General features: G+C 46.7%; 2 protein-coding genes across 3 annotated transcripts in view; one reads left to right on the forward strand and one right to left on the reverse strand.

The window, feature by feature from the left end:
• icmt (isoprenylcysteine carboxyl methyltransferase) overlaps positions 1–12,242 on the forward strand; it is a 60,309-nt gene that overhangs the window by 24,104 nt on the left and 23,963 nt on the right. The gene's annotated exons all lie outside the window — the stretch shown is intronic.
• Positions 1–12,242, reverse strand: part of rnf207b (ring finger protein 207b) — a 43,344-nt gene that overhangs the window by 8,972 nt on the left and 22,130 nt on the right. For both annotated transcript variants that reach the window (XM_078238809.1, XM_078238810.1), the window contains 6 exons: positions 12,101–12,173; positions 11,409–11,477; positions 6,228–6,296; positions 6,008–6,132; positions 1,062–1,248; positions 167–352 (listed from right to left, as the gene is read on the reverse strand). In XM_078238809.1, the coding sequence (XP_078094935.1) occupies positions 167–352; positions 1,062–1,248; positions 6,008–6,132; positions 6,228–6,296; positions 11,409–11,477; positions 12,101–12,173 (709 nt within the window). The remainder of the gene's footprint in view (positions 1–166; positions 353–1,061; positions 1,249–6,007; positions 6,133–6,227; positions 6,297–11,408; positions 11,478–12,100; positions 12,174–12,242) is intronic.

The raw sequence follows: 12,242 nt of genomic DNA on the forward strand, positions 1-12,242 counted from the left end.
CATTGTGAGGATGAAGTACATTGGCACAGTGCATCCTCTCTAACCCAGCTGTGTCTGGCTTGATAAAGCCCTTGAATGAAGTGTTCAATGGCCCAGCATTCATTAATAATCCCATTTCTGATTAGCACAAAATCTCTACGGTAAAACCATTAGCATTGTGTTGTACCTCCTCAAACATGGTCCTCATGGTCTCCACAGACGAGTATTGGGAAGAGATCTGAGTTTCCATCTGGAGCGATTTCTGTAGGATCTCATCAATTGCATCAGTCTTGATGAGCGAGTGGTGCTTGGTCAGATCCCGATGCATCTCTTGCACCTGGTCCTTCAGCGTCTGCAGCTCTGTCTGTAAGGCCTGGCCAAACAACAATCACTGGTCAGACACAGGAGAGGCCTAGGTAGTTGCGAATATTTTTTAAGCTCTTAAACTTCCTCTCACCAGCCTCTCCACTCCCCAGCGCTCTTGGGAGGTGTCGACTCTTTCTAAGGTGCATCTTTCCTCGCACTCATGACTTTTAGCGACCCCATTCAAGAGACCATTCCTCAAGAGTGAGCCAAGACATTGGGTGTCGCCCGGATAGTTACCAACGAAGAACCTCAGAGCCAAACTCTCTACACACTGGATTGTGGTCAGAAGTGGAAACCCTGGCTGATCCCCAACACCTCCTTCCCCCCACCCCCCCCACAAACTCTGGCTAGAAGCTCCAAAACCAAATGAAGCAATTAAACTGCTGCCCTGGCTGAGATTGGCTACCTCAGGGCAGGCTAGGGACCAAATCTGGTAGCATCTTGTAACATAAGAAGGAAATAAAAGCTTGCATGCATATTGCACGTTTGACAACCTCAGGACCTACCAAACACAAAATGGTTGCCAAGTTTCTCATGTGACAATATTGCAAAAGTATTTCACTATCTGTAAAACACTTTGGGATGTCCCTAGATCAGTCGTTCTCACTGACATATCCCACAGGCATTCCAGTCTCCCTCTGAACCAAACCCACTGGATGCTGCAGCCTTGGAGAAACCTGGATCCGTGGTCACTGCTCATTCCATATCTCCCTTACCCTGAACGAGTTCTCGTAATTCCGGCAATGCTCCATAAAAGTGCCGTGGCCTCCCTCTGCCAGCAGGACCTTGGTGCTAATGTAGCGGTGGGAGGTGGGCTTGCATGTCACTGTGTTTGCTAGGGACATGTCCCCCATGGATGCACGAGAACCGGAAAGTGGAAATGTCTTTGTGCCCACCAAGTTCCTGTATTTTAAAAAAAACACACAGAACGTGGCGCACAGTTAAATACAGATTGCAAAAACTTGCAGAAAAAAACAGAAGTGTTCTCTGAATACATGTTTGCAAAATGCAAACAACATGAAATCCAGGGGTCCAGTTAGTTTACATTCACAATCAACAGTGAAAAAGGTTACTCAAGGAGAAAAATCTATCCCTTTCTCTTGTGCCCCTGCTTTTCCTGAAGGTGTTGACTTACTGAGATTCTGTTTCTTGGACACCTGCACCTCCCCCAAGGGTCTGTCAGTTGTAACATTAAACTAAGGCTCCATCTGCCCACTCGAGTGTAAAATATCATTCCCCACTATTCGAAGAAGAGCTGGGGAAGCTCGCCTCGATGTCATGGGCCAATATTTATCCTCAGCTAATATGACTAAATCAATTATTTGGTCATTATTACATTGCTATTTATGGGGCCTTGCTGGGTGTTGCATTTCCTAGATTATAACTGTTAATGCTTCGGAACAGAAAGATGCCGTATAAATACAAATCTTTCTTTTCTCTCTCACCTTCTCCTGGACGTTGAGTGTTGGCAGCCTACTCTGTGGTCACAACACAGTTAAAATCAGCTCAACGAGGATCATGGGATAGTAATTAGAATCAGTACTCCTGGGTGACATTTTATTCCCCCTTTCTCCTTACCCCACCCTCAACTGCTTTTCCAGCTCTGAGCTGGTACCTTAGCACAGAGTGTGGCTTAATTAAACCCAGATACCAGAGTGCATGGTTCCATTTGTCACTGGATAAACCTCGAGCCATCACGGTAGCTAGCAAATCACGGAATTGTCATGATGCCGGAACTTGCCCTAGGGGTGGTGGGTTCTACAGGGAGACGGCACATGGCCATTGAATACAAATGGTAAGACGCACCATATTTGGGGGAATCAGATTACACCAGGCCTTCAATCCTGAGGAAGATTCCATGAGGTTAAATATCAAGGCGAGTGGTGAAAGCGTGAGGTGTAACCGAACTGGGCAATTGGAGATTCAGGGGTGCTTAATTCCGATCCCTGCAGTTATGGGCTGTCATTTACTCCGATAGAAAAAAGCACGGCACAAAATCTGAGTAGTGAGAAAAGTGAATATTCATAGAGAAACGGGAGTGATTGAACAAGCATTCACACTCAATGTGAAGGTGAGCCAAAAGCCCTGGGGTTACAACCGGCAGTAAAGGATGTACAGAAGAAGTTACAGTCCAGAATGAATTAACAAGTAAATTAAACCACAAGCAGCATCTTACCTGTGATGGAAATGTCTCTAGTTCTCTGTTCACCCGGCAATAATGTCCTGCTTTGAAATCTCTCGCTACCTTGCCTACTCCAGACCCTGGTCTCCTTGATGTTCCCCTCTGTCTGAGTCCCCTGTGTAACTATTTCACTTGGTGAGGGCCACATACTGACATCAACACGACTAAATATAAACAATCCCAGCGAATTGTGTCCCAGACAGTTCCCTGAAATTCTGATAAAAATAGTGGCAGCAGGCAAGACCTTGCTCCTGTGGGGGCCTCACTCCACTGGAGACGCCTGTCAGTCATTCGCAGGAGAAACTGGGGCTGAAAACCGCAGAGGATTTATGTGGAAAGTATTACTGGGATTGACGTCATCACTCAACAAAGAGCAGATAACGTGTTAATCCATCGAGCACAGGCTGTACCGCCGCGCTGACTATAAAAGGCAGGTGAGGGCCTAACTGCCATATTGTGAGGTTACTGCAAAGACAGAGTGAGACGGTGCTGCCTGAGGTAGTTCATCCACTGAACAATTTGCAGCATTTTTGCACCTAAAAGCAAGTTACAAATGGATCATGTGCAGCTTTGAAAGGAAAATGCTGGCGTTGTACAGTGCCTTTCACAGTCCCAGGATGCCACAGTGTCTTATAGCCAATGAGGTATTTTTGAAATAAGCTTATTCCTTATTGTCAATGAAGTTACTGTGAAAATCCCCCTAGTCGCCACACTCTGGTGCCTGTTCGGGTACACTGAGGGAGAATTTAGCACAGCCACTGCACCTAACCAGCACGTCTTTCAGACTGTGGGAGGAAACCAGAGCACCCGGAGGAAACCCACGCAGACACGTGGAGAACGTGCGGACTCTATGCAGGCAGCGACCCAAATCGGGAATCAAACCCGGGTCTCTGGCGCTGTGAGGCAGCAGTGCTAACCACTGTGCTGTGGTTAATGTTGGAAATGGGGCAGCCAATTTTAATGCAGAAAGACTCCACAAGCAGTATTGAGAGAACACTAGATCGTTTGTTTCACTGATATTGTTTGTCAGATAAATATTCTCCCGAGCACATCAGGGAGAAATCCCCTGCTCTTCCTCAGAATAACTTTGAGATTTTGTAGACCGGACCTAGGTTAAACAAAAAAAACGGCACCTCTGACTCTACCCCCTGACAAATCTCTCAAATAAGTACAGGCCCGAGCAGGGGGCTAATGTCCCACAACCATCCATCCCACTGTCTTCCTAGATGCACCGGCTGTTTGCTCTATGGAACCACACTCCAGTCCGAGCCTGGTGAGAAACAGAGGAAAGGATGGGGAAAAAAATAATAAAAGGATTGAAATGAGTTTGCTACAGTCCGGAATGTGTGGGCATGCCCAACACCCATGGACCACGCAGCACCACAGCTCTGCACTGTTTCATATCAACATTTCCAAGAACTGTCAGATTTGGCAGACATAGCTTGGAAATATAACTATTCCATGTATTTAGATTATCCACCCGGCTGCCACCTGTTAGCTGATAAAATGCAGCTCTGCTTTAGTTTAGCACAGACTCGAGCTGTGGGCTCAGTAACACTGCACACACCATCTGAAATACAGATGTTTCCTACAGCCTCATTATTTGGGATGGGGGATCTCTACGTAGGCAAGGTTTCAGCAACAGACCTTTGAGACCAGTCACTCTTTACTAAGATTGAGTAGAATAGGCCGATATTCCCCGGAATTTCAAAGAATGAGAGATCTTATTGAAAAGTGTAACATTTTTAGAGGGATTGACAGGGTTGATGCTGAGACGCTGTTTCCTCCGGCTACAGAGTCTACATCTGAGAGATTAACTAACCAACAGGTTATGACTCAGCTATTTAGGACTGGGATGAGAAGACATTTCTCCATTCAGAGGGTTGAGAATCTTTGAAATTCTCTCTGCCAGAGAACTATGGACGTTCAATCAATGAGTGTGATCAAGTTTGAAATCGATAGACTTTTGCACTCAGAAGGAATGAAGGGATATGAGGTTTGTGAAGGAAGATCAGCCACGACTTTATAGAATAGTAGAATGGCACAGCGGATAGCACTGCTGCCTCACAGCACCAGGGACCTGGGTTCAGCCGTGATTGAATGGCGGAGCAGACTCGATGGGCTGAGTGGCCTATGTCTAATGGTCTTATGGGTTCGATTCCCGACTTAGGTCACTCGTGTGGAGTTTGCACATTCTCCTTGTGTCTGCGTGGATTTCCTCTGGATGCTCCGGTTTCCTCCCACAGTCCAAAGATATGTGAGTTAGGTGGATTGGCCATGATAAATTGTTCCTTAGTGTCAGGGGGATTAGCAGGGTGAATATATGGGGTTACAGGGATAGGGCCTGGGTGGGATCGTTGTCTGTGCAGACACGATGGGTTGAATGGCCTCCTTCTGCACTGTAGGGATTCTATGATTCTAACTGGCTTGATGGGCTGAATGGCCTGCTCCAGTTTCTCGTTCTTATGTTTTAACACGTTATCAGGCCCTCTCGAGTAGGTGGCTGAAAATGAATTATTGGGCTGCACACTCGGCGTGAGTGAAGCTGAAAACCTTTCCCTTTAAGTATCTTGTGTGAGGGACTAGAACCTGAAGCTGAGGCACTGAATTAGGCAAATTTAGGTGAAGGGTTTGTGCAGAGGGTTCATCGAACATCTCAGGTCTAGGGTAGTAGTGGGCTGGAAGCGGATTAAACACAGCAGGTGAGGCACCAGCGTGTCGCCATTGATCTCAGAACTATACTGGATCAACAGGTATTCATCGCCTTTGTGAAAGAAGGAAAGAACTAGGTGGGATTGTTGTTGGTGCAAACTCGATGGGCCAAATGGCCTCCTTCTGCACTGTAGGGATTATATGTTTCTATTCTATGATTAAATCTCTCCCTTTCTATGCGTCCTCGGGCCCTGCGATCTCTCTGCTCCTCTAGTTTTGGCCTCTTGTGTATCCCCAATTTCCTTCACCTCACCATTGGCTGCTGACCTTTACCTCCTCCGCCTTAGGCTCTGGAATTCTTGACCCTCTCTCTTTTACTGCTCCTTGAAGACCTGCCTCTCACCTGCCCTTTCGTCATTAAACCGAGTCCTCGTCTGCTTTCTTGGGTGTGATGTGAAAGATCCCACCGTACAAGAAGGGCAATATCACAATCAAAATCACAAAAAAACAGTTATCTCATTGTTATCGTGTCAATGTTTATGGGATCTTGCTGAGTTGCAAATGAGCTGCCACACTTCCTTCATTATAACAACAACTACATTGAATGTCCCAAAGCAGTTCGCATCCAGAGTTCCCGAAAGGTGCTATGGAAATGCTATTTTTCTTCCCGAATATTTCCTTGTGTGGTCTGATGTCAAATTGTGTATGGTAATGCTGCAGTTTAAGCAATCATGGAACATTTTACTGCACCACACCAAAGCTGCTAAATAAATGCAAGTTGTTGTTGATTCCCATGCCATTAACCTCACTGTTTGTAGAGCAGCTTACATTCCATTTCCATTGTTGATGCCAGTTCCTGGGCCCCCTCCAGTCACCGATCCGGAACGCCTTTGGTTCAGGAAGAGCAGCGGCTCCAGACACCGAGCAAACTCTGGGCGGTACTCCGTGTTAATCTAAAATAAAAGTGACCACCGTTTAAAATTGAACTGTTGGCCCTTTCCCATGGTGTTCAATTCCCAACGCTTCATGCTGGCTGTTCTAATCGTACCTTGCTGCTCTGTGTTGGCCTCAGGCGATGGGGGAGCTTAACGATCTTCTGCAGCCTCTCCATCAGTTGCTGCCAAGAAGCAAAAAGAGAAAAAAGCTGAAATTCTGCACTGGGATCAAGGTTGCCAACAGTATTCCTGGAGGTTTCATCACCTCCACTTCCAACCGTTCCACCCAGTCAAACAGCCTCAGCAGTATTTCTTCCGCTTGTAGCGGTCCCTAGGATTTATTCTTCAATTCCTGAAGACCCTCTAATGCAGGTTCCCCCCTGACTCAGCTGACCTCAGAATGCTGTTCTTCTTTAAAAATGTACTGAGTTCGTCACAAAATAAATAAAAAGTTGGTGATGGCCCAAAGCTTTCAGAGGTCCACGCCAAGGTCGGGACATGTGACCTCACTGAGGAGACAGTGAGGTCCTGTTCAAATGTCGTTTCCACTGATCTACACTGGCTTCCAGCCTGGCAACACCTCGAGTTTAAAATTCTTGTCCTCATTTACAAATCCCTGCTCAGCCTTGTCCATCCGTCTCCCCCCTCCTACCCTCCCCTTCTCTTCCAGCCCTACAAATTTCTGAGATCTCTGCCCTCTTCCAATTCTGGCCTCTTGTATATTGACCAATTGCTTTGCTCCATCACTGCTGGCTGTGGTTTCAGCTGCCTGGCCATTGAGTAAGAAGTTTAACAACACCAGGTTAAAGTCCAACAGATTTATTTGGTAGCAAAAGCCACACAAGCTTTTGGAGCTCCAAGCCCCTTCTTCAGGTGAGTGGGAATTCTGTTCACAAACAGGGCATATAAAGACAGAGACTCAATTTACATGAATAATGGTTGGAATGCGAATACTTACAACTCATCAAATCTTTAAGAAACAAAACAATGTGAGTGGAGAGAGCATCAAGACAGGCTAAAAAGATGTGTATTGTCTCCAGACAAGACAGCCAGTGAAACTCGGCAGGTCCAGGCAACTGTGGGGGTTACAGATAGTGTGACATGAACCCAATATCCCGGTTGAGGCCGTCCTCATGTGTGCGGAACTTGGCTATCAGTTTCTGCTCAGCGACTCTGCGCCGTCGTGTGTCGCGAAGGCCGCCTTGGAGAACGCTTACCTGGAAGAAGGTGTAACTGGGGTGATCAGTAAGTTTGCGGACGACACAAAATTGGCAGGACTTGCAGATAGTGAGGAGTATTGTCAGAAGCTACAGAAGGATATAGATAGGCTGGAAATTTGGGCAAAGAAATGGCAGATAGAGTTCAATCCTGATAAATGCGAAGTGATGTATTTTGGTAGAAATAATGTAGGGAGGAGCTATACGATAAATGGCAGAACCATAAAGGGTGTAGATACGCAGAGGGATCTGGGTGTGCAAGTCCACAGATCTTTGAAGGTGATGTCACAGGTGGAGAAGGTGGTGAAGAAGGCATATGGCATGCTTGCCTTTATAGGACAGGGCATAGAGTATAAAAGTTGGGGTCTGATGTTGCAGATGTATAGAACGTTGGTTCGGCCGCATTTGGAATACTACCAGAAGGACGTGGAGGCTTTGGAGAGAGTACAGAGGAGGTTTACCAGGATGTTGCCTGGTATGGAGGGGCTTAGTTATGAGGAGAGATTGGGTAAACTGGGGTTGTTCTCCCTGGAAAGACGGAGAATGAGGGGAGACTTAATAGAGGTGTATAAAATTATGAAAGGCATAGATAGGGTGAACGGTGGGAAGCTTTTCCCCAGGTCGGTGGTGACGTTCACGAGGGGTCATAGGTTCAAGGTGAGGGGAGGGAGGTTTAACACGGATATCAGAAGGACATATTTTACACAGAGGGTGGTGGGGGCCTGGAATGCGCTGCCAGGCAAGGTGGTGGAGGCGGACACACTGGGAACGTTTAAGACTTATCTAGACAGCCATATGAACGGAGTGGGAATGGAGGGATACAAAAGAATGGTCTAGTTTGGACCAGGGAGCGGCACGGGCTTGGAGGGCCGAAGGGACTGTTCCTGTGCTGTATTGTTCTTTGAATATCAGAGGCCGAATGTCCGTGACCGCTGAAGTGCTCCCCAACAGGAAGAGAACAGTCTTGCCTGGTGATTGTCGAGCGGTGTTCATTCATCCGTTGTCGCAGCGTCTGCATAGTTTCCCCAATGTACCATGCCTCGGGACATCCTTTCCTGCAGCGTATCAGGTAGACAACGTTGGCCGAGTTGCAAGAGTATGTACCGTACATACTCTTGCAACTCGGCCAACGTTGTCTACCTGATACGCTGCAGGAAAGGATACTCTTGCAACTCGGCCAACGTTGTCTACCTGATACGCTGCAGGAAAGGATGTCCCGAGGCATGGTACATTGGGGAAACTATGCAGACGCTGCGACAACGGATGAATGAACACCGCTCGACAATCACCAGGCAAGACTGTTCTCTTCCTGTTGGGGAGCACTTCAGCGGTCACGGGCATTCGGCCTCTGATATTCGGGTAAACGTTCTCCAAGGCGGCCTTCGCGACACACGACGGCGCAGAGTCGCTGAGCAGAAACTGATAGCCAAGTTCCGCACACACGAGGACGGCCTCAACCGGGATATTGGGTTCATGTCACACTATCTGTAACCCCCACAGTTGCCTGGACCTGCCGAGTTTCACTGGCTGTCTTGTCTGGAGACAATACACATCTTTTTAGCCTGTCTTGATGCTCTCTCCACTCACATTGTTTTGTTTCTTAAAGATTTGATTAGTTGTAAGTATTTGCATTCCAACCATTATTCATGTAAATTGAGTCTGTGTCTTTATATGCCCTGTTTGTGAACAGAATTCCCACTCACCTGAAGAAGGGGCTTGGTGCTCCGAAAGCTTGTGTGGCTTTTGCTACCAAATAAACCTGTTGGACTTTAACCTGGTGTTGTTAAACTTCTTACTGTGTTTACCCCAGTCCAACGCCGGCATCTCCACATCATGGCCATTGAGTCCCAGTATTTCCTCCCTAAACCTCTCTGCTTCCCTGCCGATCTTGCCTAAAACTTACATCACTGACCAAGCTTGTGGCCATCTGTCCTGACATCTCCTTACATGTCAGACATTGTCTGATAATCGCTCCTGTGAAATGCCTCAAGACCATTTCTATTAAACACAACGCACAAATGCAGATAGTTTGTGTCTGATACCGTGGCTTAAAATGCAGCAGCTCAAACTGAGTGAAGCTTTTCCAAGAAAACAGTGCTGCCAAACTTTGACTCTTTAGGACAAAGCAAGGAGAGTGGCTGGCAGGGGGGAGGGGGGATCACACACAAACACACAAGTCTGTAGATGGCAAAACAATGACTGGAATGCCCTCGCAATGCCTCAGTACATACCCTGTACTCCTCATTGTAATGAGCTTTTTGTCTGCCTCATTGAAGCTTATATCAATGGTGTGGCGATAATGTCACTGGATTAGTAATCCAGACGCCCGGGCTGATGCTCTGTGGAACACAGGTTCAAATCTCAATGTGGTGGAATTTAAATTCAATTAATAAATCTGGTTGATTGTTGTAAAATCCCATCTGAAAAGTACACAGAAACAGGCCCTTTGTTCACTAATGCCCTCTAGAGAAGGAAGACTGCCGCCCTCACCCAGTCTGGCCTCCAGGTGACTCCTCCCCCAGCAATGTGGTTGACTCTTTTAACTGCCCTCTGAAATGGCCTCCTCGATTCAAGGGCAATTAGGTATGGACAACACACACTGGCCTTGCCAGCAATGTCCCCATCCCATGAAAGAAAAAAATTACTTCAGGTGCATTTTCAGTTGTCTAAATGGGCATTAAACTTGTGCCAAATCAATACTTTTTGTATTTTTCATCCAGTATTCCTGACAGTGCCACCATGTTAACATTCTCATCCTTGTTTTCAAACTCTAAACAGCCATCTCCTTCCACCTATCTCTGCAACCACCTCCAGCCCAATAAGATCTCTGACCCCAATTCTGGCCTCTTGCACGTCCCCAACCTCCTTCACCCTTGCATTGGTGGACATATGTTCAGCTGTCCATGCAGTGAACTTTGGAATTCCCCACCCCAAACCTCTCCGTCTCTCTCTTCCTTTAAGACATTCCTTAAACACGATCTCTGAGCAGATTTTTGGGGTATCAGATATGTGTCTGTCGGCCGCATTTCGTCTAGTTTAGGAAGTGAGGCTACAATTGGGTGGCACAGCGGTTAGCACTGTTGCCTCACAGCGCCAGCGACCTGGGTTCGATTCCCTGCTTGGGTCACTGTCTGTGTGGAGTTTGCACGCTCTCCCTGCGTGGGATTCCTCTGGGTGCTCCAGTTTCCTCCCACACTCCAAAGATGGGCGGGTTAGGTGGATTGGCCATGCTAAATTGTCCCTTAATGTCAGGGGGACTAGCTAGGGTAAATGTATGGGGTTATGGGGATAGGGCCTGGGTGGAATTGTGGTTGGTGCAGACTCGATGGGCCGAATGGCCTCCTTCGCACTGTAGGGTTCCATGAATTGCCACACTTGACGGTTGCTTAGGGACCCCTGCTGGAAAGAGTGTGCAAGTTCTTTTTGACAAAGTGCATTAGGGGGTCCAACCATAATGCTTCACACAGCAAGTCCAGTGGTCAGACAGGTATCTTCAGGACAGGAAGTAGAACAATTGGAGAGAAAATAAAGAGTTATTTAAAAAGAGCATTGCATAGGAGAGCAGGCAGTAGGAGATGGAACTTTTCCGGGGATGGGAGATGAGCGGAGGAGTCAATGGGAAATGGAATGTTGCTTCAGTGGGGAGGTCAATAGGGGTGGAAGGTACTCGGGGATAGAAATGTTAAGAAACCTGAGAGACATTCACAGTGAGTTATTTTGACAATGTGCTTATCACCTTCCTTCTTTCAAAGAAGACCATCACAGCTGATCCTGATCTTGCCCAATGTAAATGAAAACATACACATACGTACATACACACACACACATCCATATGCACACATATATACACATATATACACATTCGCACACATACCACACATGCACAGCATGTGGATCGAACCTGAGCCCCTCATGTTATGTACAGCTCAGTGAGTTTACCGACCTGCAATAAGACCATTATTCCACTAACAGATTTCACTTCACTGCCAATTGTATTTTCCAAACCTTCCAGTGGCTGCAATGAGTCCACTTTCCGTTCATGTCACTTGACTTTCAGAAACCATAGCTCGTACTTACATAGCCCAAGTCCAAGAACTCAAACTTATTGGCAGAGCTAAGGAAAGCAGAGCAGGTGACAAGGTGGACCTGAACAAAGAGAGACAAGGAGAACAATCAGTCTGTCAACTTCACCACTTGAAAGGAAACAAAGAAAGAAATGCTTGTGTTCATGTCAAACTTTCTCACATCTTTAAAACATTACAAAGCACTAACTTCCTTACAAACTGTCCAGCAAGAGACCTTTATATTTATTTTAAGAGCTAGTTGTTGTCGCAGTGACTCAGTAACTGGGCCGTACAGACCGAGAACAGTTCTAGGTTTGACACCTGCTGTGAACCAGGGAAAAGTGAAGTCGGTCAAAGCTCCTGATTGCCATCCACTGCCCTTTGGTGAACAGTATGTGTGCAAGAATATTGAGCGAGGGTAGGTCAGACTGGTGATGCTATACATGGTCAAATATCTTACTAGCACCCACTGTCTGGGCGCACGTGCATTAAGAATGACCAGGAGCAGAAAGGAGATAATTATCATAAATAAAGCATGAAAAGGTGTTTCGTGCCTCAGAGTTAACTTGGAACTTTTGATTATCTGTTCTCATGACAACCAATGATTTGCTCTCTGACTCTCTTTGCAGTGAACTGCAGGTTTGTTGCTTTGTAGCGCCTGTTTGAACCCACCCCCCCCCCTCCCCCCAACCCTAGCTCACTCACCTGAAGGGTAGGTAAAAGTGCGGCCATGTTGGACAGCTGCTCTTTGAAAGCTTTCTCTTTCTCTTCATGTTGACTGGAAAAAGAATCAGAAGATTTAAAGTTGGAGCTGAGAAGCTCTATTTTGTGTCTTTCTTTCAAGTCA

This window comes from Mustelus asterias, chromosome 22 (genome assembly GCF_964213995.1).
Source record: "Mustelus asterias chromosome 22, sMusAst1.hap1.1, whole genome shotgun sequence".
Taxonomy (NCBI): domain Eukaryota; kingdom Metazoa; phylum Chordata; class Chondrichthyes; order Carcharhiniformes; family Triakidae; genus Mustelus; species Mustelus asterias.